The 25,323-nt window shown below is 34.4% G+C and overlaps 1 protein-coding gene across 5 annotated transcripts; it reads right to left on the reverse strand.

The window, feature by feature from the left end:
• Window positions 1–377: 377 nt before the first annotated feature.
• On the reverse strand, window positions 378–12,577 carry LOC144559090 (Protein kinase superfamily protein). 5 transcript variants are annotated; one of them, XM_078308031.1, is made up of 22 exons: window positions 12,193–12,577; window positions 11,989–12,146; window positions 11,425–11,556; window positions 11,006–11,167; window positions 10,226–10,315; window positions 10,000–10,089; window positions 9,279–9,368; window positions 8,879–8,968; window positions 8,436–8,522; window positions 8,024–8,107; window positions 7,462–7,560; window positions 7,097–7,177; window positions 6,927–7,007; window positions 6,459–6,578; window positions 5,789–6,001; window positions 5,387–5,422; window positions 5,186–5,293; window positions 4,319–4,690; window positions 3,572–3,865; window positions 2,292–2,678; window positions 1,848–2,091; window positions 378–1,321 (listed from the first exon to the last, which is right to left on the reverse strand). In XM_078308031.1, exons 2-22 carry the CDS (start codon window positions 12,050–12,052, stop codon window positions 661–663), a joined length of 3,585 nt encoding a protein of 1,194 aa, XP_078164157.1. In that variant the 5' UTR covers window positions 12,053–12,146; window positions 12,193–12,577; the 3' UTR covers window positions 378–660. The 5 variants fall into 5 exon arrangements, with proteins under 5 accessions (XP_078164157.1, XP_078164159.1, XP_078164156.1 ...); XM_078308033.1 differs by lacking the exon at window positions 11,006–11,167 and having other exon boundaries at window positions 12,193–12,548; XM_078308030.1 differs by having other exon boundaries at window positions 11,989–12,535.
• Window positions 12,578–25,323: the final 12,746 nt, after the last annotated feature.

A 25,323-nucleotide genomic window follows, 5' to 3' on the forward strand; every position in this document is an offset into this window, starting at 1 on the left:
GAGCTCAGGTTTTTCCAATTGAGGAATGAGTGCTTTCAGGCTTTCAGCTCCTGAATTATTAGATTCTTTTTTTTTTTAATATAAGATAGGGATAGAGCCCCTAGCTTATTAGATATTTGCCTTGTTTTTTCAATCTTAATAAATGTAATGCAATATATATTATCTGATCTAAAAGACTCTGTCAGAAGAAAGAACTAACATTTCTTTGTTATTTTGATTAAGCTGCACTGGTTCATGATCAAGTTTGGATGAAAATCTTCTTTGTTTGTAAGAAACTGTTAAATAGTAAGCCAAGTTATTTATTGTATAAACCATCATTGGCACTCTTGAAACAAAAATCTTGTGAAGAGGAGTTTATCATATTATACATGAATATGTACAAGGAACCATAAGCACTGCACTCATATAAATAACAATATAGTCAAATGTATTCCTCTATACACTGAACAGCATCAAAACATCAAAAAAAAAAAAAAAAAAAAAAAAAATTCAACACAAAACATTCAGTAACTTACCAGAATAATCTAAATCTAAACCACGTAACTGTAACACCAAAGCCTGCAAACCCGCTACTACAAACACATCCATTCATTTATTATTTCCACCCAATGAAACCCCAAAACCACAAATAATTACCTAAAGCAAAAAAATCAAAATATACTATTGATCGCTCCCCTCAGATCGGGTATCAAATCCAAATGACGTTCCATGATCACTCATGCTACCTGTACTTGACCTCAACCTCTGCCAAAACTTCCTACTCTTTCCAGTCACTAATGGGCCCGAACTATTATACCTCCGAAACGAACCTGACCCATATGCATCTACACCTATTTCTCCATTATAATTATTATACACTGGTGGGGATGAAAACATCTCAGACAATAGGATCCGCTCTGCCTCGATACCAGACCCGTTACCAAGAATACGTGCTGCATGCACCATCAATTCATGGCTACATGTGCCATAGTCTTTGTACTCATCAGACAAGTTGCAAACCAATTTTAAGGCTTGTACCACCTCGCTCATGCTGGGCCGGTGCGCAACCTCAGGCTGAACGCACATTGATGCAATTGCTGCAGCCTTGGCTATACGGTCAAACGGCACATCTGGGCCTAGCTCTGGATCAATGATTTGCTTCAGATCGTCAACGTTGGTTAAGAGAGGCCGGGCCCAGGTGACAAGATTTTCTTGGCCCGATGGTTGCGACATATCAACTGGCTTTCGGCCAGTTAGTAATTCAAGCAAGACAACACCATAGCTGTAGACATCGCTTTTTACTAGGAGATGCCCAGTCATGGCATATTCTGGAGCAACATATCTGTTTTAGACATTTCAAGATAAAATGCATGATTAGATTATCATTTTTATGATGTGATTTCTTTGTTTTTCATGTTTTTAACAATGTAAAATCCAACCCTAATTATAACTCCTCAACTCAAAGAACCAAGAGAAACAAAATGCACAATGGAGTAAATTACATAAAACATATCTAGTGTTTGATATTTGGTCCATCAAATTGTGAAGTTCTCATCCGTAAAGAACTTGATTTGTATCATTGTGGCATGTACAGTCATCTCTAGGTCAAAGAAGATGAGCAACTAATCCTAGTCAGCATTCATATTAAACAGCACATATTATCGCTGAAAAAGATTTTGCACAACAATTATTTCAATTGCTAAGCTGAGCAGAAATTGAGTCAAATTCTGGACTTATAGGGGCCAAAAAGTCAAATCAGTATCTTTATGGGCCAAATTAGGAATTTGGAAGATGCAGGTGCATGAGACAACAAATGGCCACGTCTGTAACTTGCAATACCAGGCCTATAAAGAAATAAAAACTATTACCCGAAAGTGCCCATGACACGAGTTGAGATGTGCATGTTACCCTCATCAAGTGCCGTTCGAGCAAGACCGAAATCAGAAACTTTGGGCGTAAAATCATGATCCAACAAGATGTTGCTTGACTTGAAATCTCGGTGGATCACACATGGGCTCGAGTCTTCATGTAAGTAAGCAAGACCCCTTGCAGCACCGAGAGCTATCTTCATACGCATACTCCAGTCTAGCAGGCGGGCCTGCTTGTCTGCACCTAAAATTGATCACAAGTTCGAGTCAGGACTTTTATATTTATCATTTCAGGTTTTCTCACAATAGTATGTTCACAGAAAACCTGATATTTCCATGCTTTGTAGTGGTATTCAATATATCTTTCTTTTACAGTAATATGGAACGTCATTTAACAACCACAATACATTTCAACTTTGCAATGTAAACAAGAAAAGTACATACCATGCAGATGTGATTCTACGCTGCCATTAGGTATCAGCTCGTACACCAAGCACCTTGCATTTTCTTCGACACAAATCCCAGTCAACTTAACCAAATTTCGGTGATGCAACCGTCCCAACATCTCGACCTCTGAAAGGAATTCGCGCTCCCCCTGGCCATCGAACCGCTTGAGAACCTTCACTGCAACATGTGTCTCATCATCTAAAATGCCTCGATAGACGCACCCAAATCCACCTTCACCTAAAATCCTGGAGTTGTCAAAGTAATTTGTGGCTCGTTCAATCTCAGCTAGTTTGTAGGTCTTTGCTTGGCCAGAATACGTAGCCAAGCTCGAGCGGAACGAGCTAGATGCTGAAGTGTGCTTAGGTAACAGCATGTGTCCAGTTCCTGTAGTAATTGAACAACTGTATCATGAATTTCCAAGGAAGAAAAACGAGGATTGGTGAAGCAAAGCATCTGGCAGAAGTTTGCAGTTGATTCTTGTACCAACTAGTGCAGTACCTGCTCCAACAACTGATTCAACTCCTAAACTAGTATGTAACATAGGCCAATCAATTCTTACTTCTGCAATTAACCAGAGGCAGAGGAAAGAAGAACGGGGTTCAATTGACCCCCATTTTTTTTTAACTTTTTGATAATTATGTATAATTTTTTATGTAATTTAGAGTAAAATGGTATGATATTATAAAATTGAACCCCATTCATCGTAGAAATTTTTTATATGATAGATCCCCACAGTTTGAAAGTCTGGCTCCGCCCCTGCAATTAACCTCACTCAACTAAGCTCAAAATGACCCAAATTAGCCTGAATCAAAAGCTCACCATTTTACCCAATTATGCTATCCTTCAATTCCTGCTGCTGCTCTCAACCTTAACCAATATTCTCAAATTACCATTAACCATAGTTATTCTACATTTATGCCCGCCCTTAAAACCAAATTAGCCTCAATTTACACTTGACCCCTTCAATGAAACCCCAAATAGATCGAGAAAATGAACACCATTCAATCCAAGACAATTTGATACAACGAAGGCAATATGTAGTGATACATAGCAGCCTCTAGTTTACAGTGTTACTAGTAGCTACAATTTCAGCATATTGTACTAGTTCACACTGGTACTGGTCAACTGAAATGCCAAATTCTCAAGCTACCAGATTAATCTGCAGCCCAACTACAACTGAATTAGCCTTCAATTATTAAGGCCGCAATCAACTTAGTTCAATTGCAATGAACTATCAAAATCTAGAAAGAAAAAGCAAAGATAACTGCACAATCTACCTGATGAATTGCCAAATGTTGGTCGGAGAGATTGTGCCAACAACCTCCGAGGTGAAGAATTGCTTGAACCTCTGCGTCTCAGCAGAAGCATCCAAGCTACAACTGTGAAAATAGTTAGTGCTATGAGACATGATACAACAACTACAGCTATGACGCTCGCATTATTTTTTCGATTTCTCGGCTTCTCTCCTACATCAACTCCCAGAGGCTTCATTGTCCTTGAGTTGCGATCGCTTCCAAATGTGCCACCAAAACCCAGGTTTTCTGGTGCTGATGGTGGAGATGCAGGTAAACCTGTGCAGATTTTTTATTTTCAGCATTTAGCAGAATGAAAGCACAAGTAGTTTTATGCAACTTATACACTGCAGTATTTGAGAGAACACCCCTATTTTGTCAAATCAAAGTTTAAGTCCAGAATAAAATAACTAATTTGATCAAATATCTTCATAAAGTAGTTAATGCAAACTTAAATCACTTTGCCTGATTTTCGGTAAATTCAAAACAAGGGTTTAATAAGGACAATGTAGTTTGAGCTGTGTAATTAAAATCCAACAAAACATACATTTGCAGTCACCTTATTTTAAAAATCAAGATGTAAATTTATTACAAAATGGTATAATGTGGCGGTCAAAAAGAATTATTTCATAAAAGAAGAAAACACAGATAAAAGAAAAAGGAACATGACAAAAAATAAGAAAGAGAGCCAGTATGGAGAATACCATCTCATATAATTGACATAATACTAACCTGGATAAAGAACATACAAAACCTCATAATCGCCAAAAAGCTTCTCTTTCAATGGAACCTGTTTTGTCCAAAAGCCCTCATAGGTAGAAAATGCAGTCGCATTGTCAAACCGGATCTGAGCAGGTACCAAATGAACAAGCACCACAGTCTTATCAGATTGCTCTTCTGCTACATTTGCCCCCATGACACGCACCTGCTGCTGTGCCATTTTCAAACCCGACCCGATTTCTTGTGCAAAGTCAGAAACGAGTGGGAAGAATGCATATAAGGCCATGCTCAGACGAAGGCCAACTTTTATTGGTAATACACAGGTGCAAGGAGACCCAATTATGGGATCCGTCCAAGGATCTTGACATGCTAAGTAGTTACAATCTGGACAAAAAGAAATCAAACGGAAGGAAAGTTTTTTCATCAGAAAGAAGGAAAATGAAAGAAACAACACAGCTTCGGCTTTTAATGTTATGTATTTTTTATCAATTAGTTTGGGCTTCTTGGGCTTTTCTTGTTTGTTTTGGAATTGAAATAATTTATGAATCAGGTATTAATCGAGGTTCGGAGTCAGTAACACTTAAGTAACATACCTGTCAGGTTAGGACTACTATACACTAGAAGTGGGCATGGAATCAGTTGTCAAGTTATGATTTGGATTATAAATTAAGACTATGAATATAATATGATATAAACCAAAACTGATAGCAAAAATATAGGATACCATAGAGGAATGGATTGCATTTTGATGAATTAATTACTTGCTAATAAATCAAAATAAGCCTGAAATCTGTATACTCTGATGATCCTTGATTCACAGTATGATTTGACTGAATCACTCTTAGGCAGAACTGAAAAATATAAACAAATAACACTTACCCAAGTTCGGTGGAGGTGGTGGTAATGTCATAACAGATTGAGCTGGTGCTTCAGTTGGCTTGGCAGGGAGAGAGATTGATGGAGATGTAGAAGAAGATTTATTAGGCCCTAGGTTAAGAGAATATAACAGAATAATGAATACTTACAAATTGAACCCGGTGGGGAATTAATTAAATAAGCAAGAGATTTCTAGAAAATTACTTTCATCGCCAGTAGGAGAACTTAGAGGTGACGGGTCTGGAGAAAGAGCAAGCATTAATAATGAGGATTCTATAAAATTACAAAATACCAAGTATATGCATCTACCAATTATTTCACAAAATATTCAAACGATATTGCACCTCGATCAAGGGGAGGAACCAGGGTTCTGTGTCAAAGCTCCACTTTAACATTTACAAACAAAAGAAGAAAATACAAAATTTCTCTACAGACTAAATGAAGGAAGTGCAAAATATTGGTTTTTATATTTTTGCAGTCTAGACCATAATGGAACAAAACCAAGAAAAAGGCCAAACTAGTTTGAACTGTCTAATATGATGAGCTAACTTAGTGCCCACCAATTAATTGTCACTTTTATTGAATTAAAATTGAACAAGTTTTGACCTGAAATTGTTGGAGGTGGGCTTAATGGTGCAATATCAGGGTTCGGAGCTCCTTTTCTCGATCTCTGTTGGTGTGGCCGTAACTTAGAAGAAGCTGAGGGACTTATATGCGATCTTTCAGCTGATGGAGTAGCAGGTGCATTTGCAGGAGCTTTTGCGTCATTTGAGGGTTTTTGAGGGATATGTTGTGGCATTGGACTAATCAAAGGAGAACCTATTTTAAAAGATTTTGGAATAAAATAATTTGTTGTTATTATTATTATTTGGAAACAGCTGCAGCTTATTGCAAAAGATGAATGCAGACATCACCAACAGGTCAAAAACATCGTATCTATTTAGATGAGGATTCCAGTAACACGAGTTGCCACAACCTCCCTTATGCATTAACAAGCAATGCATGAATTAAAACATTTATGTTACATTTGTTCATTCATACTAGATCAACAGTTCAATGAGTAAATGGGTTAACTTAAATTGCAATAGACAAATATTAGTTCATTCAGCTTTGGGCCTCTTGATTTTGTATACAAACTTGAAAACTTACAAACTCATTGCACGCATAACTCAGGGTGAGGTATTAATGCAAATGAGAGATTGCAGCAACTTGTGGCACTAGAAATTTCTCATCTTTTTAATTACTTTATTTTGAAACAAAAGGCTAGGAAATTTACCTTTAATATGAGAGCTATATGCTGGAGAGATGTTGTCTCTGGTACTCTCTTTTGGAGTTGGAGAAGCTGAAGATGTCCGGTTCTTGTTGGGTTTTGTGCTCACTGGAGACATTGCATGCCCTGAACATCATTTACACAAGACATCACTTCCAAACATGATAGTACAAATATCAGTAAATACATCATCTTATGTTTGACTGAACCGGTACAGGCTGGTAGTGGTAGTCACTAGCCTGCATCTGGAAATTCCAGATGAAATGATAAAACAAAATGAAAAAATGACAATTCATAGAAAGAATTATAATCAGTATAATTCCAGTATGCTGAAAATTATTCTGGTAATGATGCTTAATTCCTGAAATTCTTGGTTTAATTTTTCAACCCAACTTCCATTACTGATTAATTAAACTTCACGCATGATTGTGTGCAATTGAAATTGAAATTTCATACAAGTTCCCTGTCTTGTACCTGGTGCTAGTGCACTCGATGGAGGTGCTTTTCCTATACTTGGTTGCTCTGTTGGTGGATTGGCTGCCACATTTCTTTGAGCTGTTCAAACATTCAGCCAAAAGAAGATGAAGAGAAGAAAGGGTAGAATTACAATCAAATTTTAAATAAAGAATTATGTCTATATTAACCTGGAGCAGGTGTCCTCGATGGAATTGGATTTCCAGTACTTGGTTGTAGAGCTGGCAGATTAGCCGGTGCTATTCTCCGGGCTGAATAACTCAAAATAAAAAGAAAAGAAACAAATATTTGCAAGTCCATCAACTCTATGCAAGGGATATACATGTAGAATCAGAAGTGCACTTTTTCCTCTACACTAAAGACATTATTTATGAGTGTAGTGCTTTTCTTTATATCATTGGATATTATTTTTAAATAACCCCAGATTATTTAGACCGAGTTACATGGTGTCGGTTGCAAATATGGTCAAATATAATGTGGTGATCTGCACAACAATAATATTGAAATATTTAAGAAGATTATCAAGACGAATTACCTGTAGGAGGTGGTACAGCGACCTGAGAATTGCTTGCAGGTGGACTTGCCTGAAAATCACTCCCTTGTGGAGGTGGTGAATTGGGAATTGAAGGTTGAACTTTAACAAGAAAAAGAAATCATGTTGTCAATTTATGTTCAATTTTGGAAACAAAATACAGCTGTTACTGTATTAACTCCTCTAGGAGCATAAGAAAAACCTATTGAGTGCTTTCTGATCGAATCACTTTAACATACAAAATAACCCAGAAATTGCTGTCTTAAAGTCGCTCTCTGGTCTGGAGTTCAGTAATCTGGCTATTGTTTCTTATATTTTAATGGCACCTTTATGTCACTTATTAATTATTCTGTTTTTAACCTTTTTATAAACTCTCTGATTGAATTAACAGGAACAGTTTCAGGGCTGATATATTCATTTCACTTGGTTTAGCTCTTCATTAAATGATTGGAATCTTCAAATTATATTGACCCTTGACAAACTTTTTTTTTTCCAAAATTAATCATGTGCAATATGTCAATTGCAGAAAAAAGCAAGTAAAAATGTAAAATGTAGAAGCATATACATCTAGGAGGCGCATTGGCTGCAGGTGGACTTGCTTGAGAATCTCTTTGTTGTGGAGGAGGGGTCTCTGGAAGTGAAGGTTGCACTGTATCACAGCGAAAATAACCATGTTATCAATCATGAAAGTTAGAAAAACTTGAAAGATTCACATTTACTTTATAAGAACCTTAATGGGAATAATAAAAACTTATATGTGCTTCAAAATTTACAATAGAACATATTATTAGTTAATTTGATTGTTTGTTTTGCTTTTATTTGCTCTCCTTAAATAGCTGCATTTTGTTTCAAAGTTCAAAACTATGTCTACCAGGTTGCAAAATTTGGAAAGTAGGCTATTTTTTGCCAATTTTGTCAAATACAATTTGAACTTTGCAAGAAATAATACTAGATTGGAAAAATAATAAAGCACGTACCTGTAGGAGGTGGTAAAATGGCCGGTGCAGGTGGACTTTGAAATTCACCTCCTTGTGGAGGAGGTGCCTTTGGAAGTAAAGGTGGCACTATATCAAATAAAAGAAATATATGCTCATAATCATTTCAAAATTAAGGAAAAAAAAAAGAATTAGATATCTAGTGGAAATAAGAAAAAATTGACAAGTGCTTCACAAACTTCCAATAGAATTTATTATTGTAGCACTTGATTGAATTAAGAGAAAAATATCCATGCCAATCCGTGTGTATGTGTGTGCAGTACACATATACATCTACATATATATTGCCTTCATGATCCCTTCTTAAATAGCTGGATGCGACCAAGTTGCCATTTTTGGAGAAGTCTCATATTGTTTGCAAATAAGGCCAAACATAACATGAGGTTTGCAAGAAAGAATTAATATTACAACATGACAGCATGTACCTATCGGAGGTGATACAATGGCTGGTGTAGGTGGACTTGCTTGCAGGTCACCTCCTTGTGGAGGAGGAGCATCTGGAAGTGAAGGTTGCACTTAATCAAACAAAAAAAATTCTCAAAATTTCAAAGTACAGAAATCTTAAAGAACCACAGTCCATGGATGCTGTACTAATTTTAAGCGAGCATAATAAAAAATTAAAAATTAAGTGCTTCTCAAATCCCAATAATTTTCAACTTTGTAGCTTGATTGAATTAAGAGGAAATTTCCATGGACAATGTGTGTTTTGTTTTTTGGCTTCCATTACCCCTCCTTAAATAGCTGATTTGCTTGCAAATATGATCAAACACAACATGAGGTTTGCAAAAAAGAAATAATATGATGCAAGAGTTTTAGAAACTGTACCTGTTTGAGGTGATATAATGGCTGGTGTAGGTGGACTCGCTTGAACAGTACCTCCTTGTGGAGGAGTTGCTTTCGGAATTGAAGGTTGCACTTTATCAAAATAATAAATAAAAAATTTCATGTTCGCAATTATTTCAAATTACACAAAACTTAAAAGAAACAGATGCTGTATTAACTTTAAGTGGAAAAAATAAAAAAGATCTTTAAGTGCTTTCTCAAATCCCAAAAAAAATCATCATTATGTTGCTTGATTGAAACAAGAAAAAAAAAATCATGACCAATCTGCCCTTCTTGGTTTCAGACCCTCCTTAAGTAGCTGAATTTTTTTCAAATAACTCCAAAATTATGTTGATCAGGTGCAATACTAAATTTAGTACTGTTGGTGCGGTGTGGTGCAATACTAAATTCTATGGGCTTGTTCGGCACAAAGGAATTGTGGTGGAATAGAGGAAGAGTGTTGAATTGTGACGGAATAGTAGCCGAACATGAGTAGAATTGAATGGAATGGAGAAAAAGTGAAAAGGTGCAATTGGGATGGAAATATGCAGTCAAACCCTTCTCTTTTGCAGTTAAGCCCCTCTCTATTCCATTCCACTATTTCATGGTAGAGGTGGAACTGGGGAAGAGTGACTTTTTCATATGTTGGAATTGGCTCAATTCCACTCTTCCACTATTCCATGCATTTGCTGAACGGGCCCTATAAGAATAGTTGAGCATGTACCTATAGGAGGGGGTACAATTGCTGGTGCAGGTGGACTTGCTTTAAAATCACCTCCCTCTGGAGGAGGTGCCTTCGGTAGTGAAGGTTGCACTTTATCAAAAGAAAAGGAGCATAATGTTATTTCATTTAAGTTTTCAGAAATACAGATACTAGACAAAATATTATTGTTGCGTCAACTCCTCAAGTCGAAGGGGCATGATAAAAAGAATAATATTATAGCATGTACCTATAGGAGGGGGTACAATTGCAGGTGCTGGTGGACTTGCTTGAAAATCACCTCCTTCTGGAGGAGCTGCCTTCGGTAGTGAAGGTTGAACTTTATCAATAGTAAAGGAGCATATTTCATTTAAGTTTCAGAAATACTAGACAAAATATTGTTGCGGCATTAACTCCTCAAGTCGAGGGACATGATAAAAAGGGAAAATTTAGGTTGTGGTCCTCAGACTTCCTCAAAAGAGCCAGCTGGTCTTTGAACATTTATTTCCATCAAATTGGTCCTAGCAATTTCCCCAAAAAACTAAGCTGGTCGCTGACCTCTTATTGTACGCAAATTAGTCCCTACTTTGATTCTTTTCTGAAATTACAGAGACCAATCTTGGTGCAAATAAAAATTCACTAACCAACATGGTTCTTTTTCCAAAGTTTATTGACCAACTTGGTTTCTTTTCAAAGTTCAGGGACCACTTTGGCGTAAATGAAATTTTAAAGGTCAACTTAGGTGCTTTCTATCATTAGTGAAGTTGAAGGGCCAAAAACCTGAATATCCCTAATAAGAACTTACATGTGCATTAAATAGAATTTTAGATCACACAATTTAAACTGAAGTGGTAGTAGAAAGAAACAGTACCTAGCCACTGTACCACTAGCACAGTTAACCAAAATTTTAATTGAGAAACAGAAAAGAGGTCACTCCATTGCACATTTCAAAAAGCCCAAAAACAACCATGGTACAGCTCGTCTGGTAAGGGTTTAATTCATCTTTTGATAGATTAGGGGGTAGGCTTACCAGGAATGACAGGGCTAATGGGTTGGTCGTCTAAAGGAGGAGACGCAACTGGAGGTGACCTGTTTTCTGTACTAAATGGAGAAGGTGGCTGCACACCAATAGATGAAGGTATAGCTGGCGGTGTCGCCTCAGAGACAGATGGGGCCAAAACCGGACTCAAACCTAAGTATATATAATTAAACATGTAACATATTAAGGGACTGGCTAGTTGAAGTGGTACCAAAGGTTAGAACTGGAACCTCTATTGACCACTACTGTAAATTTAACAGTACATAAACCAAAAGTGAAACAGATGCATGAAAAGAAATCCTTTGTTTTTACCAGCATGTAACAATTTGAACAAAGTATAGCAGACTAGATTATGTACAATATAGGTAATTGGTGTGAAATTCAAGTATAAGTTTTGAAATTTTGGTCACCTGTTGGAAGTGGTACTGGATCAGGTGCCAGTACAATCTTCGGAGGAGTGATGTTAGCAGGGCTAGATGCCACCTCATCCTGCTGATGTGGGGAATCCGCTTCGGAGGGAGAAGAGATAGCTACCGAAGCCCCTGCATGAAGTTTTATACTTACAATTAGTTAACAATTCAAAGTATAGTGTAATTGTTCTAGAGCATTTCCAAGATTTGGAGTAAACTTTGGGAAAGATAATAATTATGTAGGAAATTATTACTAAGGAGAACCTACATTTTAAGTAATTAGCAATAATGAAGCAAATTTCTACAGTTAGAAATCACATTGCATTGTGTAAATAATTTGGTAAATAAGTGCAAAATGAAACAAAATGGTAACTAAGAATTATGCTTCTTCTTTTTAGCTGATCTCTTGAGTCTTGATGAATCATGAAAATTGCACAGAACTGATGTGCATTTTGTTCATAAATAAAAAAAAAAATAAAAATCACACCAATAAACAATGCACAATACTAATGTGCATTTCGTTCATAAATTTAAAAAAATCACCCCAATAAATTAATGAATTACCTCTAGATCCACAAATGCAAATGAGAGAAAACAACCAAAACAAAATCACATTGGAGAGACCCATCTCTTTTTCACATGCATTCGACTTTCTCTCTCATAAGCAATAAAACCGCAAAATCAAGGAGCACAAGGGCACCACTAGCATCTCTCTCTAATCTCTACACACAAAATGACCCCCCGAGCCTTGGCAGAAGAGAGAGAAACTAAAAACTGAAGCACCCATTATTTGGAGCAAGCTACTGGTGGTGTAAGTGGAGAGAGCTCTAGCAAAACCAAAAGAGGGTTAGGTACAGAGAAAGGGATAGTGTCTGGGTTTCAAGGTTAAAAGTTAATTTTTCTGTTATTCTAATAACATTGGATTAGTGGAAATCAAAATTTGTAGAGAGAGAGAGAGAACTAAACAGAATAGACTATAGAGCAAAGATTCTGGTTGTATATGGAGAATTGGAGATATCATATCAGATATGTTAGCTGATTAATTGAAGAGAAATTTTGGCAATTTAGTACAGCTGCTGCAGCTGGGAAGAAACAAGTATTCTCTCTCAGTAGATTTTTTGTGTGCATGTGTTGCTGTATTCTTCTCTTATTCATGAGAGAAAAAAAGTTGGTGGGTTGTATACTTGTATATATTTTATCATTCTAGAGCCTCCTGTGCTGAAGCTTCATATTTTGGTTCTTACTTCTCAGTATTATTGTGTTTTTTAATTTATGTATATTATGTATATTAAAATTTAATTAATTTTTTTGTCAAAATTTTTGTATAGTTCAGTCATATGTTACTTAAATGTATAATTGTAACTTAGTAATTCGAATTATAATTTAATAATTTATAGTTATGGAGACTTAAATTCAAATTCAAATTATACATTATGTGAGTTTCAACCTCTTAATCTAAATTTTGTAGTTTATATCAACTTTTATCTTGACAATGACGTGGCACTAAAAACCGTGAGCGTTGAATTCATTTCTATATATATATATATATATATATAGAGTTAGGCTGGGGTGCTATGGATAGCATAGTGGCCTCCCGTGCTACGGCTCAATATTCAAGTTTTCAAAATCCAAACGGTCGATCCAAACCGTTCATTGTTTAATCCATATTGAAATGTGCTTGGAGACCAAATTTTACATTTTTTGAAATTTTTTTGCTATTTATTAAGATGGTTTAAAAATCGCTGTTTTTATTAAAATTCTGCACCACTGGAAAACAGCGATTTCAAACCATCTTAATAAATAGCAAAAAAATTCCAAAAAATGTAAAATTTGGTCTCCAAGCACATTTCAATATGGATTAAACAATGAACGGTTCGGATCGACCTTTTGGATTTTGAAAACTTGAATATTGAGCCGTAGCACGGGAGGCCACTATGCTATCTATAGCACCCCAGCCTAACTCTATATATATATATTTTTTTTGTATGGCGAATGTGATGTGTCATGTATGTATATCTGTGTTAAGGGACAATTGAATTCTTTAATTTGGTGCGTTTGGATGAAACAAAGAATAGCTCAGAATAGCTGCTAACCCGACATTTTGGAATAGCTACTAACTCAACATTTCTAATGAATAGCGGAATAGCAGCTAACTCGAGCTATTCTTTGTGTTGAGAATAGCTTTCTTTTCATCCAAATGTGAAAAACAAAGAATAGCTCGCTAAGAATAGCTGCTATTCCCGTGTCATCCAAACGTACTATTATGTTGTGTCAATTTAGTAAGACGTTGAGTGCATTTGACAGGCTGGTGTAGGAGGGACCAAACAAAGATTTTTGTATGGTTGTGTAATGTGAATATTTTGGACGGTTGTCTTTGGTCTTCAAAGCCTACTAAAGTACTGAGTAGCATTTATTTAACTCTACGTATGTCTCCAGGACTCCAGGTCCAGGGATTGTATTGTCAATTTGTCACCACACGAGAAATGGTTTGCTGCATGTAAGAACATTAGTACAAAACTACAAATATTTTTTCACTAAAAAAAATAATAAGGACAGATTACAAAGACTTTTTGTGACTTTAAATTAGTTTCAACATTGTCATCTTTATTCTTAGACAAAAGTAATTTTCTCATTCATCTTGGTATCATTATAGTAAGGCCGGACCCACGGGCGGATTCAGAATTTGTATCAGGGAGAGAGATAAGAAAATAACAAATCGAATTTGAATAATTAATCGAGTATTAGATAAAAAATAATACTTTAATTTATAATTTTCAATGCTCTAATTTCTAATTTTCAAAACTCTAATTTCTAATTCTAATTACCAATTAGAATTCAAGAAATTTATCATAATTATAACTCTAAATTTAACATTAATTAAATACCAAAAGTTCAGAGGGAGGCAAATAAAATTCCAGAGGGGGACAAAGTCAAACCGGACCTATAAATTTGTATAAAATTTCAAAATTTAGGGAGGGGCAATTGCCCCCCGCACTGGGTCCGCCCCTGCGGGCCCACATGGTGAATAGGTTTTTTTTATATTTTTGATCTAAGTAATAATATTCTAACGTGTCTATAAGTTATTATTGACGGAAACTAAAATAACTTTGTCCTAAACTAAAAGTAAAGTAAATAGTAGAGTTTAGAGACACTTGACACGAGAGTTGTTTACGGAGTTCGGCACTAACTCCTACGTCTCCAGGGCCTGCGACCTTCTAGATGGTGCGCCTTTCTTTACCCAATGAGAAAGGATTACAGGGTGGAACCGGTGAGCCCTTACAAACTTATGGGAAGTCACACGACCCTAACAGGAGCACTAAAGGCTCAAAAGAAACAATCTGATTCGCGAGGACTCAAGGATTACAAGGTGAGCACAAGGCTCAAGATAACAAGGGTTACAAGGTGTTTGTAGTAAATAAAGATCTCTCACAAATTACTCAGGTTGTTGAAGTTGATTGAGTATTGTGGAGGAGATCTTTGGTTGTTGAATGAGTATTGAAGATTAAGGTCTAGCAACCATGGTGGCTCTCTTGTGAATAGAGGAGATGAAGTTTGGCAACTGGAGCACACCCTAGAAACCTAGCATTTGCTTCTATATAAAGGGAGAAAAATAAATCTAGATTTATTCTTGTTTTCATATCTGACGTCTGTCTTCCAAGGCCTATACCGATCCATCCGTTCATATTCTGAACAAGGTTAATACATAGAAGTTGTAGATCTCGGTCTTCTGAGAATTTCAAGTTTTGAATCACTCAAATCGGGGTTCGTATGACCAAACGGTGGCCAAAATACGAAAGGTGCACAGGCTGACATTCCATAACTGTCTATGACCGTTGTAACAGTCCGGCTCTGGATTGCTTAGCGTTCGGTGACGTTAAAATCTATTTTACGCGTCACGGGACTTGTACAGGGTTTATTTATTCCATTATAACTCTCCCTGGACTGTTATTGTTGTTCGTACAATAATCTTTTTCGTCTATTTGACTAATTTGCAAAAACATACAATTATTAAATTTTACGATTTCTTCTAATTTAAGATTATGTAGGTTCAAGAAGAATTGGAATTGCAATGTAGAATGCTTGGACAGAAGAAATCATGAAGATATTTGTCAAGAATGTAAATTGTAATACTTTGTACTTGGTAAAGTAAGTTTGAGGTTGTTTTAACAGAGGTAAAACGTTAGTAACGTTTATAGAAAACGTTGTAACATTTTAAACCTGTCAGAGTTGCTGAAGTAATAGCTTGATCAAACTCAGAAACATCCTAAAACGTTATAACGTTTTAGGATTGTCAGAACTAATGAAGCACAGCTGTACAAAAATAACTTAAAACGTTGTAACGATTTAGAAATCGTCAGAATGATAAGTACAGCTGTATTAAAGCTAAAATTCAAATTATAAACGTTATAACGTTTTCACAAAACATTGTAACGTTTTAATTAAATCTGAGCTTCAAACAATTCCTATTTTTTATCAAGATTTTACAAAGCAAAACGTTACGTAACGTTTTATAAACGTTGTAACGTTTTGGATCACTTAAGCTGAGCTGTCAGACAATTTGAAAACCTAAAAATCGCAAAGGAAAAACGTTGTAACGTTTTAGCTCAATTAGCTCATTTTTGAGCTGACTCTATAAATAAGGGATTGGGTTTTCTTTCCAAATTATCTCAGCCGACCATAATCTTCTAAAAAGCGATTTTCTGAGAGCTTAGCTTACTCCATTGTTGTGAGAGCTTAAAACTTCAAAATCCCTCAAACAACCTCAAACCCACTTCACTAATCTCAAATTAGATTAGGTTAGAGTGGTCTATTGAGTGTATCTCTTGAGTAGCTTGAACTAAGAGACCTTGTTCTCATCTTTTTGAGTTGGCCGTTTGACTTCCCGCTTGGTGTGTAAGGGCTCAACGGTTCACAAGTTGTAATCCTTTCGTATTGGGTAATAGAAAGGCGCACCACTTGTGGTTGCGAAGCCCCGGAGACGTAGGCCTTTGTTTTGCCGATCTCCGTTAACATCCCGCATGTCAAATTTCTTTAAACTCATCTATTTACTTTCAATTGCAATTTAATTTCAGTTTTTGAGCAATTAGAGGTGCACTTAGTATAACAGTTATAACGGTCCTCAACTGTTCTGGAACTTCAGCACTCTTCAAACAGGCGTATCTTGGTGCTCGAGTGTCCAATTTCGGCATATGACCACTTTTCAAAAAGCTTGTGAAGAGTAGATGTTGATTATAAAGTCTTGGTCTTCAATGGAACATTTCTACATCTTATGAGCCTGCACACATCTCAACTCAAGGAAACTGTTAAATGCAATTCATGTATGTTTTGCAAATCTAGTCAAACCAATAAGTCGAGGGCTCCCAAAAGCCAACACATGGTACCAGAGGTAGCAGCTGTTCCCTTTGGAATTCGGGTTTTAGTAGATCAGGACATTCTAATCGACTTTGCTCCTCCCTGAAATTATTTTGCCCCCCTTTGGATGTTTGATTTGTAATTCGAGTTAAAATTAAAATAAATTTCTTGAATTATGATTGATAATTACAATTATAGATTAGAATCAGAAATTACAAGTCAGAGTATTGGAAAGTATAACTTAAAGCATTGTTTTGTTTTATCGAATACTTAATTAGTTAATGAGTTTAAATCCAATTGGCTATTTAAATTTGATTTGCTATTTTTTTAAAGTATAAGTTAAAGTATTGCTAGTAATAATGATGTGGATATTTATATTATTATTCAGCGACTTGTATTAGTTTAATGTGGAGATATATATAGTAGCATGAACGTATATTTAATTGCAATTTAGTTAAGAAAAATTTAGCATATATTATTACCTTGGATATTATCATGATGTAGTTGTTTAATCTAATTATATAATCTTTATTAGTAATGAAGTGGTTTGATACAAAATGAAAACTTCAATAATTAAATATAATATTTTTAAAATGTCAGTATTTGTGGACATTTTACATTTTAGTTTGTGATGTGCATTGCATCGTTCAGAAAAAGATTGAAGTTCATTGACAATTAATATGTTGAATTGTTGATGACAGTCCACATAATATATTATAAAATTAAGCTAAGAGATTTTAAAAATATAAAAATTCACAGACATGTTAAGTTCCGTCATTTTTCATGTGTATGGTATAGAAATATCACATTCCAAAAATAGAAGTTCAGACTTTAAATTATTTTTTATCATTATTTTTTTATTTTTAATAAAAAATTAATATATTATATGATCCTAAACTTCTAAAACTAAACATTATTTTATTTTAGACAAGCGACTAATTTATTATATTTTCTTATATCGTCGAGAAACCGTATACAATGATGTCAACAGTCATTTATTATCAATTTAACATACAATTTATCAAAGAGAGCACTGATAACAATGTAATAATGATGGTTCTGTAAAAAAAAAACAATAATGATGATCGATAATGATGATTATCATGATTATCATCATCACTCTAGCTACAAGCAATAGTTGCCGTGAAGAAACTATACAGACCAATGATAGCTCTAGATTTAATCATGATCTCTAGATCGGCTCTTAAGTACCTGAAAAGGAAAAATAAAATTTAAAGAACTATTGCAAAGTATTTCTTATGTAATTAAATATTTATTTTACCAGTAATGAATGGGTCATTTCTAAAGCACATGATATACATGATAGTGTTTATGTCGGTATACATTGTCCAGGAAGCTTTTTTTTATATATATATAAAAATTATGCTTAATATGTATATACTTTAAATGTTCTATGGCATCCACTCACCCACCCTTAAGTTGAAATGTAGAACATAGGGTGTCAACGCCGAACTTTTTATTAATACCACTGTTAAAAAAAAAAACATAAATTAAGAGGAATTCAAAAAATACTAGGATGTTCAATTCAATCTCCATTATTGAAGGGCCGCAGATTGAATTGGAAGCCCCCTAAAAATTCAAAAATACACTGTAATAAATATTATATTTAGATTTTTGACAGACCTCCTCTTCAATATGCGGCCCTCCAAAAATGAAGACGCAGATTCAATAATTATAAATAATTATAATGTTTTATATTTTATGATATTGACTGCATGAAGTGTTTAATATATATATATATATATAGGGTCTGTCTAAATTGCTGCTGGCAGCAGTTTTGCCCAGGTGCTGCCAGGGGTATTTTTAGCCATGTGATGTCCAAACAACAAATCCAAACCGTTAGATGTTTAATCTATATTATAATCTACTTGGAGACCAAATTTTACATTTTTTGGAATTTTTTTACTATTTATTAAGCTGGTTTGAAAACCACTGATTTCAGTAATTTTTTGCAGCATTGAAATCAGCGGTTTTCAAACTAGCTTAATAAATAGTAAAAAAATTCCAAAAAATGTAAAATTTGGTCTCCAAGTAGATTATAATATAGATTAAACATCTAACGGTTTGGATTTATTGTTTGGACATCACACGGCTAAAAATAGCCCCGGCAGCACCTGGGCAGAACTGCTGCCAGCAGCAATTTAGCCACAACCTATATATATATATATTTATAAGAGTTTAATATATTTATTTATTTGCTGTCTATTAATTTTAACGAATAAAAACAGAGTGTGAATAAGACCAATACTAATTATTAAGGCTAATTTTATATAAATAAAAATATAAAAATATTTCCCCTCCACCTCAATATTATATCCGTTGACACTTTTAGTAAAACAGTTACATCAACTAATATGACCTCCTTGTGAGGCAAGCCTTACCACATGAACACTAGATCTTGCAATGGGACCCATTTAGCTAGATACGATATTTAATGCAACTAGATAATGTTCTTTTATTTTGAAAATTTTGGTGTTTTGCAATTAAAAGAGCTGCTAAGATCAGAGGCCTATGGCAATTAATGTTGGACAGGCCTTTAAATTTGAGGCGTTAAATTTGTTTTTAATTTGCTTTTATATCTGTTTTAAATTTGAAGCATTAAACTTGTTTCTAATCTTGCAATGGGACCCATTTAGTATGAACTCGGTGGAGCAAATAATTCTAATATAATATAAACATGGAAATTAAATAGTTCTGTTATATGCAATTTTTCTAGCTTTTGTTTTTCCCAAGTTGTTGCAATGGAAATTAAATAGTTCTGTTATATGCAATTTTTCTAGCTTTTTTGTTTTTCCGAAGTTGTTGCAATATATATGTGTTGTAAAAAACGTCCGTTATGACAGATTTTTCTGATTAATTGGCTAATTATTTCCGATTATGACAGATTATTCCCAATTATTTATTATTAATCGCTTGACGATACCCTGTCTATCTGACGAGTACATACCGTTATTTACAACACTGATATACCAAGGATTTCATTAATCATTCAATTGGTGGATTTGAAGTTGAAGGGTAAGTTATGAAAATATCTCTTTTTGTAAGGGCACGGATGCATAAATTCTAACATGGTCAATTTATCACACTTCTACTGTATGAGTTAGGCTGGGGTGCTATGGATAGCATAGTGGCCTCTATGCTACGGCTCAATATTCGAGTTTTGAAAATCCAAACGGTCGATCCGAACCGTTCATTTTATTCTCCATATTAATATCTGCTTGGAGACCAAATTTTACATTTTTCTGAATTTTTTTACTATTTATTAAGTATTTTACAAAATTGTTGATCCAACGGTGGCTGCACAAAACAGTAAAACCATTGGATTAGCGATTTTCAAAGTGGCTTAATAAATAGTAAAAAATTCAGAAAATTATAAAATTTGGTCTCCAAGTAGATATTAATATGGAGAATAAGATGAACGGTTCGGATCGACCGTTTGAATTTTAAAAACTCGAATATTGAGCCGTAGCATAGAGGCCACTATGCTATCCATAGCACCCCAGCCTAACTCTCTACTGTATATATATATCCTCCTTATTAAGGAGCTTAATGTCTAGATCCTGCAAGGATCCTGGTTTACTATTTTTTTGGGAATGATGCTCAGCCGTTGAATTTCCAGATCGCACATAGATGAATTTTTCAAATTATGAGCTTCAACACTTAAGTATGCATTGGTCGCGCCGCATATGATCCCAGTGCCCGTAGACCGCCCGCCGCACCCGTGGACCGCGCCTCTGAACCACACACGGCACCTGTGGACCGAGCCTGTGCACCGCGCACCCTTTTTCTTTTTTTTTTCTGCTGAAGGTGGGATTCGAACACAGTTGAGTTCTGTTGGTGCCAAAATTCTTACCACTACACTAGAGTTCACATGTGTTATCTTGTAGATAAATATAGTATTTAACTATTTTTCTCTACAAATTTGATTTAAATTATTTCTCCTCCTTATTAAGGAGCTTAATGTTTTCTACTACATAATTTGCTCCCGTTGCTGTGCACGGGCACAATTACTAGTATAATATATAGAGGAGGGTTCAAATGCCTCCATCATGCCTCCATTTTTAAAAACTTTAATAACTAAAAATTTGAAACTTAAAAATCAAAATAAAATCGTTGGATATGATCTACATCATTTTATCTATGCGCATGTAAAATATTACGACATTTCAACTTTGTTCTGGTTGTCATCAAGAGATTGTAAAAAAATGTACTAATTTGGATAATTTATAGACGTTGATTTTTTAACTTATTAATTCACATAAAAATAAAATTGAAATGTGATAATATTTTATGAGCATATAGAGAAAATAACATAGATCACATCTAACGGTTTTATTTTGACATTTATAATTTAAATTTTAAATTATTTAAGTTTTTGAAAATGAAGACATAATGAAAGCACGAAAAATACAGACATTTTGAAACCTCCTCGTATGTATATATATATATATATATATATATATATATATATATATAGAGTACGGCTAACGCGCTTCCTCTAACATATGGGCCGAAATGCTTCCGGTGGAAATTTGAAATTTCAAAATCCAAAAAATTGATCTGAATCGTTCATCTTCTTCTCCATATTAATATCTGCTTGGAGACCAGATTTTACATTTTTCTGAAATTTTTTACTATTTATTAAGCCACTTTGAAAATCGCTGATCCAATGGTGGCTTAACAAAACAGTAAAACCATTGGATCAGCGATTTTCAAAGTGGCTTAATAAATAGTAAAAATTTTCATAAAAATGTAAAATTTGGTCTCCAAGCAGATATTAATATGGAGAAGAAGATGAACGGTTCAGATCGATTTTTTGAATTTTGAAATTTCAAATTTTCACCAGAAGCATTTCGGCCCATATGCTAGAGGAAGCGCGTTAACCGTACTCTCTCTCTCTCTATATATATATATATGCCTATGGTGATAGTTAGGCAGATGGTTAGAGAGATGAAAACCAGACCGTTAAAGAAAAAGAGATGAAAAGAGACATGTCATGGACCTCATGTAGTAAAGAGACAATATAGATCCACCGCTTCATCTGCCATTCTGCCCCCATGGAGTAGGTACTAGTGTATATAATTATTGAAAGATTGGGGTCCAAATTAGAACGCCTCCGTTTCTACCGTAAATGGATAGTTCCATTAAAATTAGACAGAAAAACTATATTCCATAGTAAGTCTCCTATAGTGCTACTGTTAGAATAAAAAGTACTTTAGTATTGTTGTAAGGTACTACTGTTTAGGAATATATAGTAAAACTTGAATATATAGTAAAACTTTCTGGTAAGTATTAGAAAAAAGTGCCGGATTTAATTTTATAGTCAAGCAATTTGGTTCGAAAGTATTAGAAAAAAATTACGTAATTAGTAAAGTTTTAATTATGAATTGACATACATAATTAGAATAATAGAAACCATTACAAATGCAAGACAAACTATTCAAACTAACACTCGATAAAAATTTCATAATATGTTAAGTGTGAGATTAATTAATTTTATATCACTTGTTCTTCAGTTTTTCTCCCTCATGTCATAAAATTACGAACATTCAACACTACAATTAGTATAAAAACATTAATTAATTAATTTTTAATGAACTCTAACTATCGAACACAATTAGATAGCAACAAATATTAAAATCTCATGCATTAAATACATCTATTTGATACTTTTTCATACAATAAGCGGACTATATTTAGCAGTGATCAATCAAATTTGTTATTTAATTCAGTATTCTATTTAATCTGGGCATTTAAAATTCTACTATCTACTATATTACATTGCTGATGTCATGAGCTCATAATTTAGTTATAATTTTATTTCTGTTTTTAAAATAAAGGCAGTATTTCTAGAGAAGGAGAGATATTTCACTAGTCTGCAATATCCTATTACATTTCTGTAGAAAAACAAAAATGGAGAGGAGAGGGGAGTAGGTCCATTTGCCGAAGAGTAGGCGTCAAGGGACGGATCCACATAAAGGTTACATGTGCGTGTCAATCACTGTTACCGTCATGTGATTTTGGTTTCTTTGCTTCTGCTCCAATCCTCTCTTCTCCAGTCTCTACTCCAGTTCACCTATGCTATATGGCTATAACCCAGAACAGCTTGTCGCTGACAAGTGGGAACCGCATGAATTTATTCCAGGACCTTTTGAGATCCTCTTCTGTTGGCACTTGGCAATTGGCACTTTGGCAGTGCAATGCTGTAACATGTGTCATGTGCTTATGAGCCACAGAAAATCCTGTATTTTTTAACTAGGAGCACCTAATCTAGTACTCGTTGCATTACCGAGGCGGTACAACTAATACCCGTGTAAAAGCTGAATTAATGCTCTATTATTTATACATTGGGAAATACAAATACTTCAGGATTGTTTTTTCAAAAAAAGAAAAGAAAAAAGTGGGTAGTCTCCGAGACCCCTATTTTTAGTCAAATCTCGTATCAGGGGCTGCTGTTACTACTACTACAGTTTCTGTTCATAAAGCTTTGAAGAAATAATTAAAAACTTATTATCATATCCATCAATCTGATGCAATTCACGCTTCCTCAAGTTAAGAAAATACTTCAAGTTCAAGTGACTGGACCGGTTTATTTAATTTTTGGTCTGATTTGATTCAGTGTCTTCTCAGTTGATGAGTGATTGTCTTAATTCAGTTGATTCAGTTCCCGATCTAGTCTAGATTTAGTGTCTTCTTGACTATGGAGCAGGGATGATCAATTTGCATTCATAAGATGTACATTTTTTGTTTTATTTAGCTGTATATTTTTCATAGACACTGGTTATCTAATTTTATGTAACACCTACTTTGTAATTTTTTTTTATGAATGAAACTGAAAAATACTTCAACAAGTGAAAAGATGGCACATGCGGTTTAGCGGTTAGGCATAAATCGGTTTCAACAAATACTGATCGCTAATTACCAAACCACTGTTTTGGGGAAAGTGCAAAAAAGTGCAAACAGTTTAAATAAACAATTGAGATAACCTTTATTCTTTTCATGCTTCTCTGATTCCCTTCATTTCTTTTGTTGCCATATTTGTTTCTTAAGAGAACATTACTAGCAAAGATAAAAAGAAAGCCGCATGCATGTAGGCATGATAAACTCTTAAACAGAATTTGGATTGATGATTTAATTTTTGGGATAGCAAAAAGCTGTCTGGTCCTCTACTGTACTGGTAAATTAAACCTCATTTGCATGTGCTATTGCCGGATCCAATTCAAAGTGCAGTGATGAACTTTACATATTCTTCTCTTTAACCAACAAATTTAATTAGCGCTTTGCTAAGAAAAATGGAAAAATCTAAAAAAAAATATGAATCTTGAGCAAATATAGTAAGAAGTTTGTTTCCTATAGAAAAAATGGAATCCCAACAAATTAACAAATTGACCAATCACGCAAAATTGTTCCAAACTAGTGATGTAACAATCATTAATTAGTTAATAATAGACAAATAATATTGTCCATATTCGGAAAAACTTTTATGAAAAAGCATTGAGAGATAAGTTCAAAGTGGGGGTGGGTTTTGTGCAAATTGCAAAAAGTGTTCACCCATGTGAAAAATGAAAATGCCAGCAAAGCAGGTAAACCTTCATCTCTGCTTTTGCACAACCCACACGGCACACCGCACACGCACCCCCTTAGATCTTGGTAACCTTTAATTTGCTTATCCCTAAGTTGTATTTAAGTCAAAATCATTTCATAATTATCACCATCTGACTAGATAATAATTAAAATTATTGATATGTTTACTATATTTTATTGAGATGCACAATGTGTCATATTTGGTGTTGTTTGTATATTGATTGGCCATTTGTTGTTGGAGGTGAAAATCAAAAGTTAAACTTTATAGAAATTTGACCGATGGTCGAATAATTTTCTGATAAGTTTTGATCTTGTCTGTCATAACTCAGAAGAATGTTGACTGTTAGAGTATTAGAGCATCTTCATTCTTAAAATTATAAAAGATGATTTTTTTTATGACATCAACAATTTTAGCAATTCCATGTCCATAAATTTCACAGCTTCATCATTTCTTACAATTCCAGTTGTGTTTAATAAATTGACATTTGTGAAATTTTACATCAGTCAATTGTAAATCACATGATATTTTTAGACAGATTAATAAATTAGAAAATTACTGTACATCTTTTTTAACAAAAAAAATATAATTGCCATATCATCAATTACAATATATTTGCCAGTGAGATGGAGGCAACCAAAAATATATTAGAGTTGACAAATACATTAATAATGGGTGAATTATTTTAGTGGTCAAGATATAAAATTTCGTTTTGGTTTGCTCACCAATAAAAAATGATGCTACCAACTAATGACAGATCTAGAGAGGCTCACGGGTAGACACTTGGCTATTTCATGTGTTGGTAAATTTAAAATTATTGGTAAATTAAATTTGTGTCTATCTTTGGATCATGTGATGTGATCAAGTCAGATTTTTAAGTGTCATGTTGTGCTGTGATCAAATTTGAAAGGATGGTCACAACACGTTAGTTATGTTTTGACCAC

Source organism: Carex rostrata, chromosome 9 (genome assembly GCF_964058835.1).
Source record: "Carex rostrata chromosome 9, lpCarRost1.2, whole genome shotgun sequence".
In the NCBI taxonomy this organism is placed as follows: domain Eukaryota; kingdom Viridiplantae; phylum Streptophyta; class Magnoliopsida; order Poales; family Cyperaceae; genus Carex; species Carex rostrata.

What these genes read in the sequence shown, in the direction of transcription:
- LOC144559090 (XM_078308031.1), bottom strand. Translation starts at nt 12,052, where the DNA reads ATGGGTCTCTCCAATGTGATTTTGTTTTGGTTGTTTTCTCTCATTTGC. An exon ending in TCCAGTACCACTTCCAACAG is followed by an intron (nt 11,168 to 11,424) that starts GTGACCAAAATT and finishes ATATATACTTAG; the next exon opens with GTTTGAGTCCGGTTTTGGCC. An exon ending in ACCACCTCCACCGAACTTGG is followed by an intron (nt 4,691 to 5,185) that starts GTAAGTGTTATT and finishes CTTTTTGTCCAG; the next exon opens with ATTGTAACTACTTAGCATGT.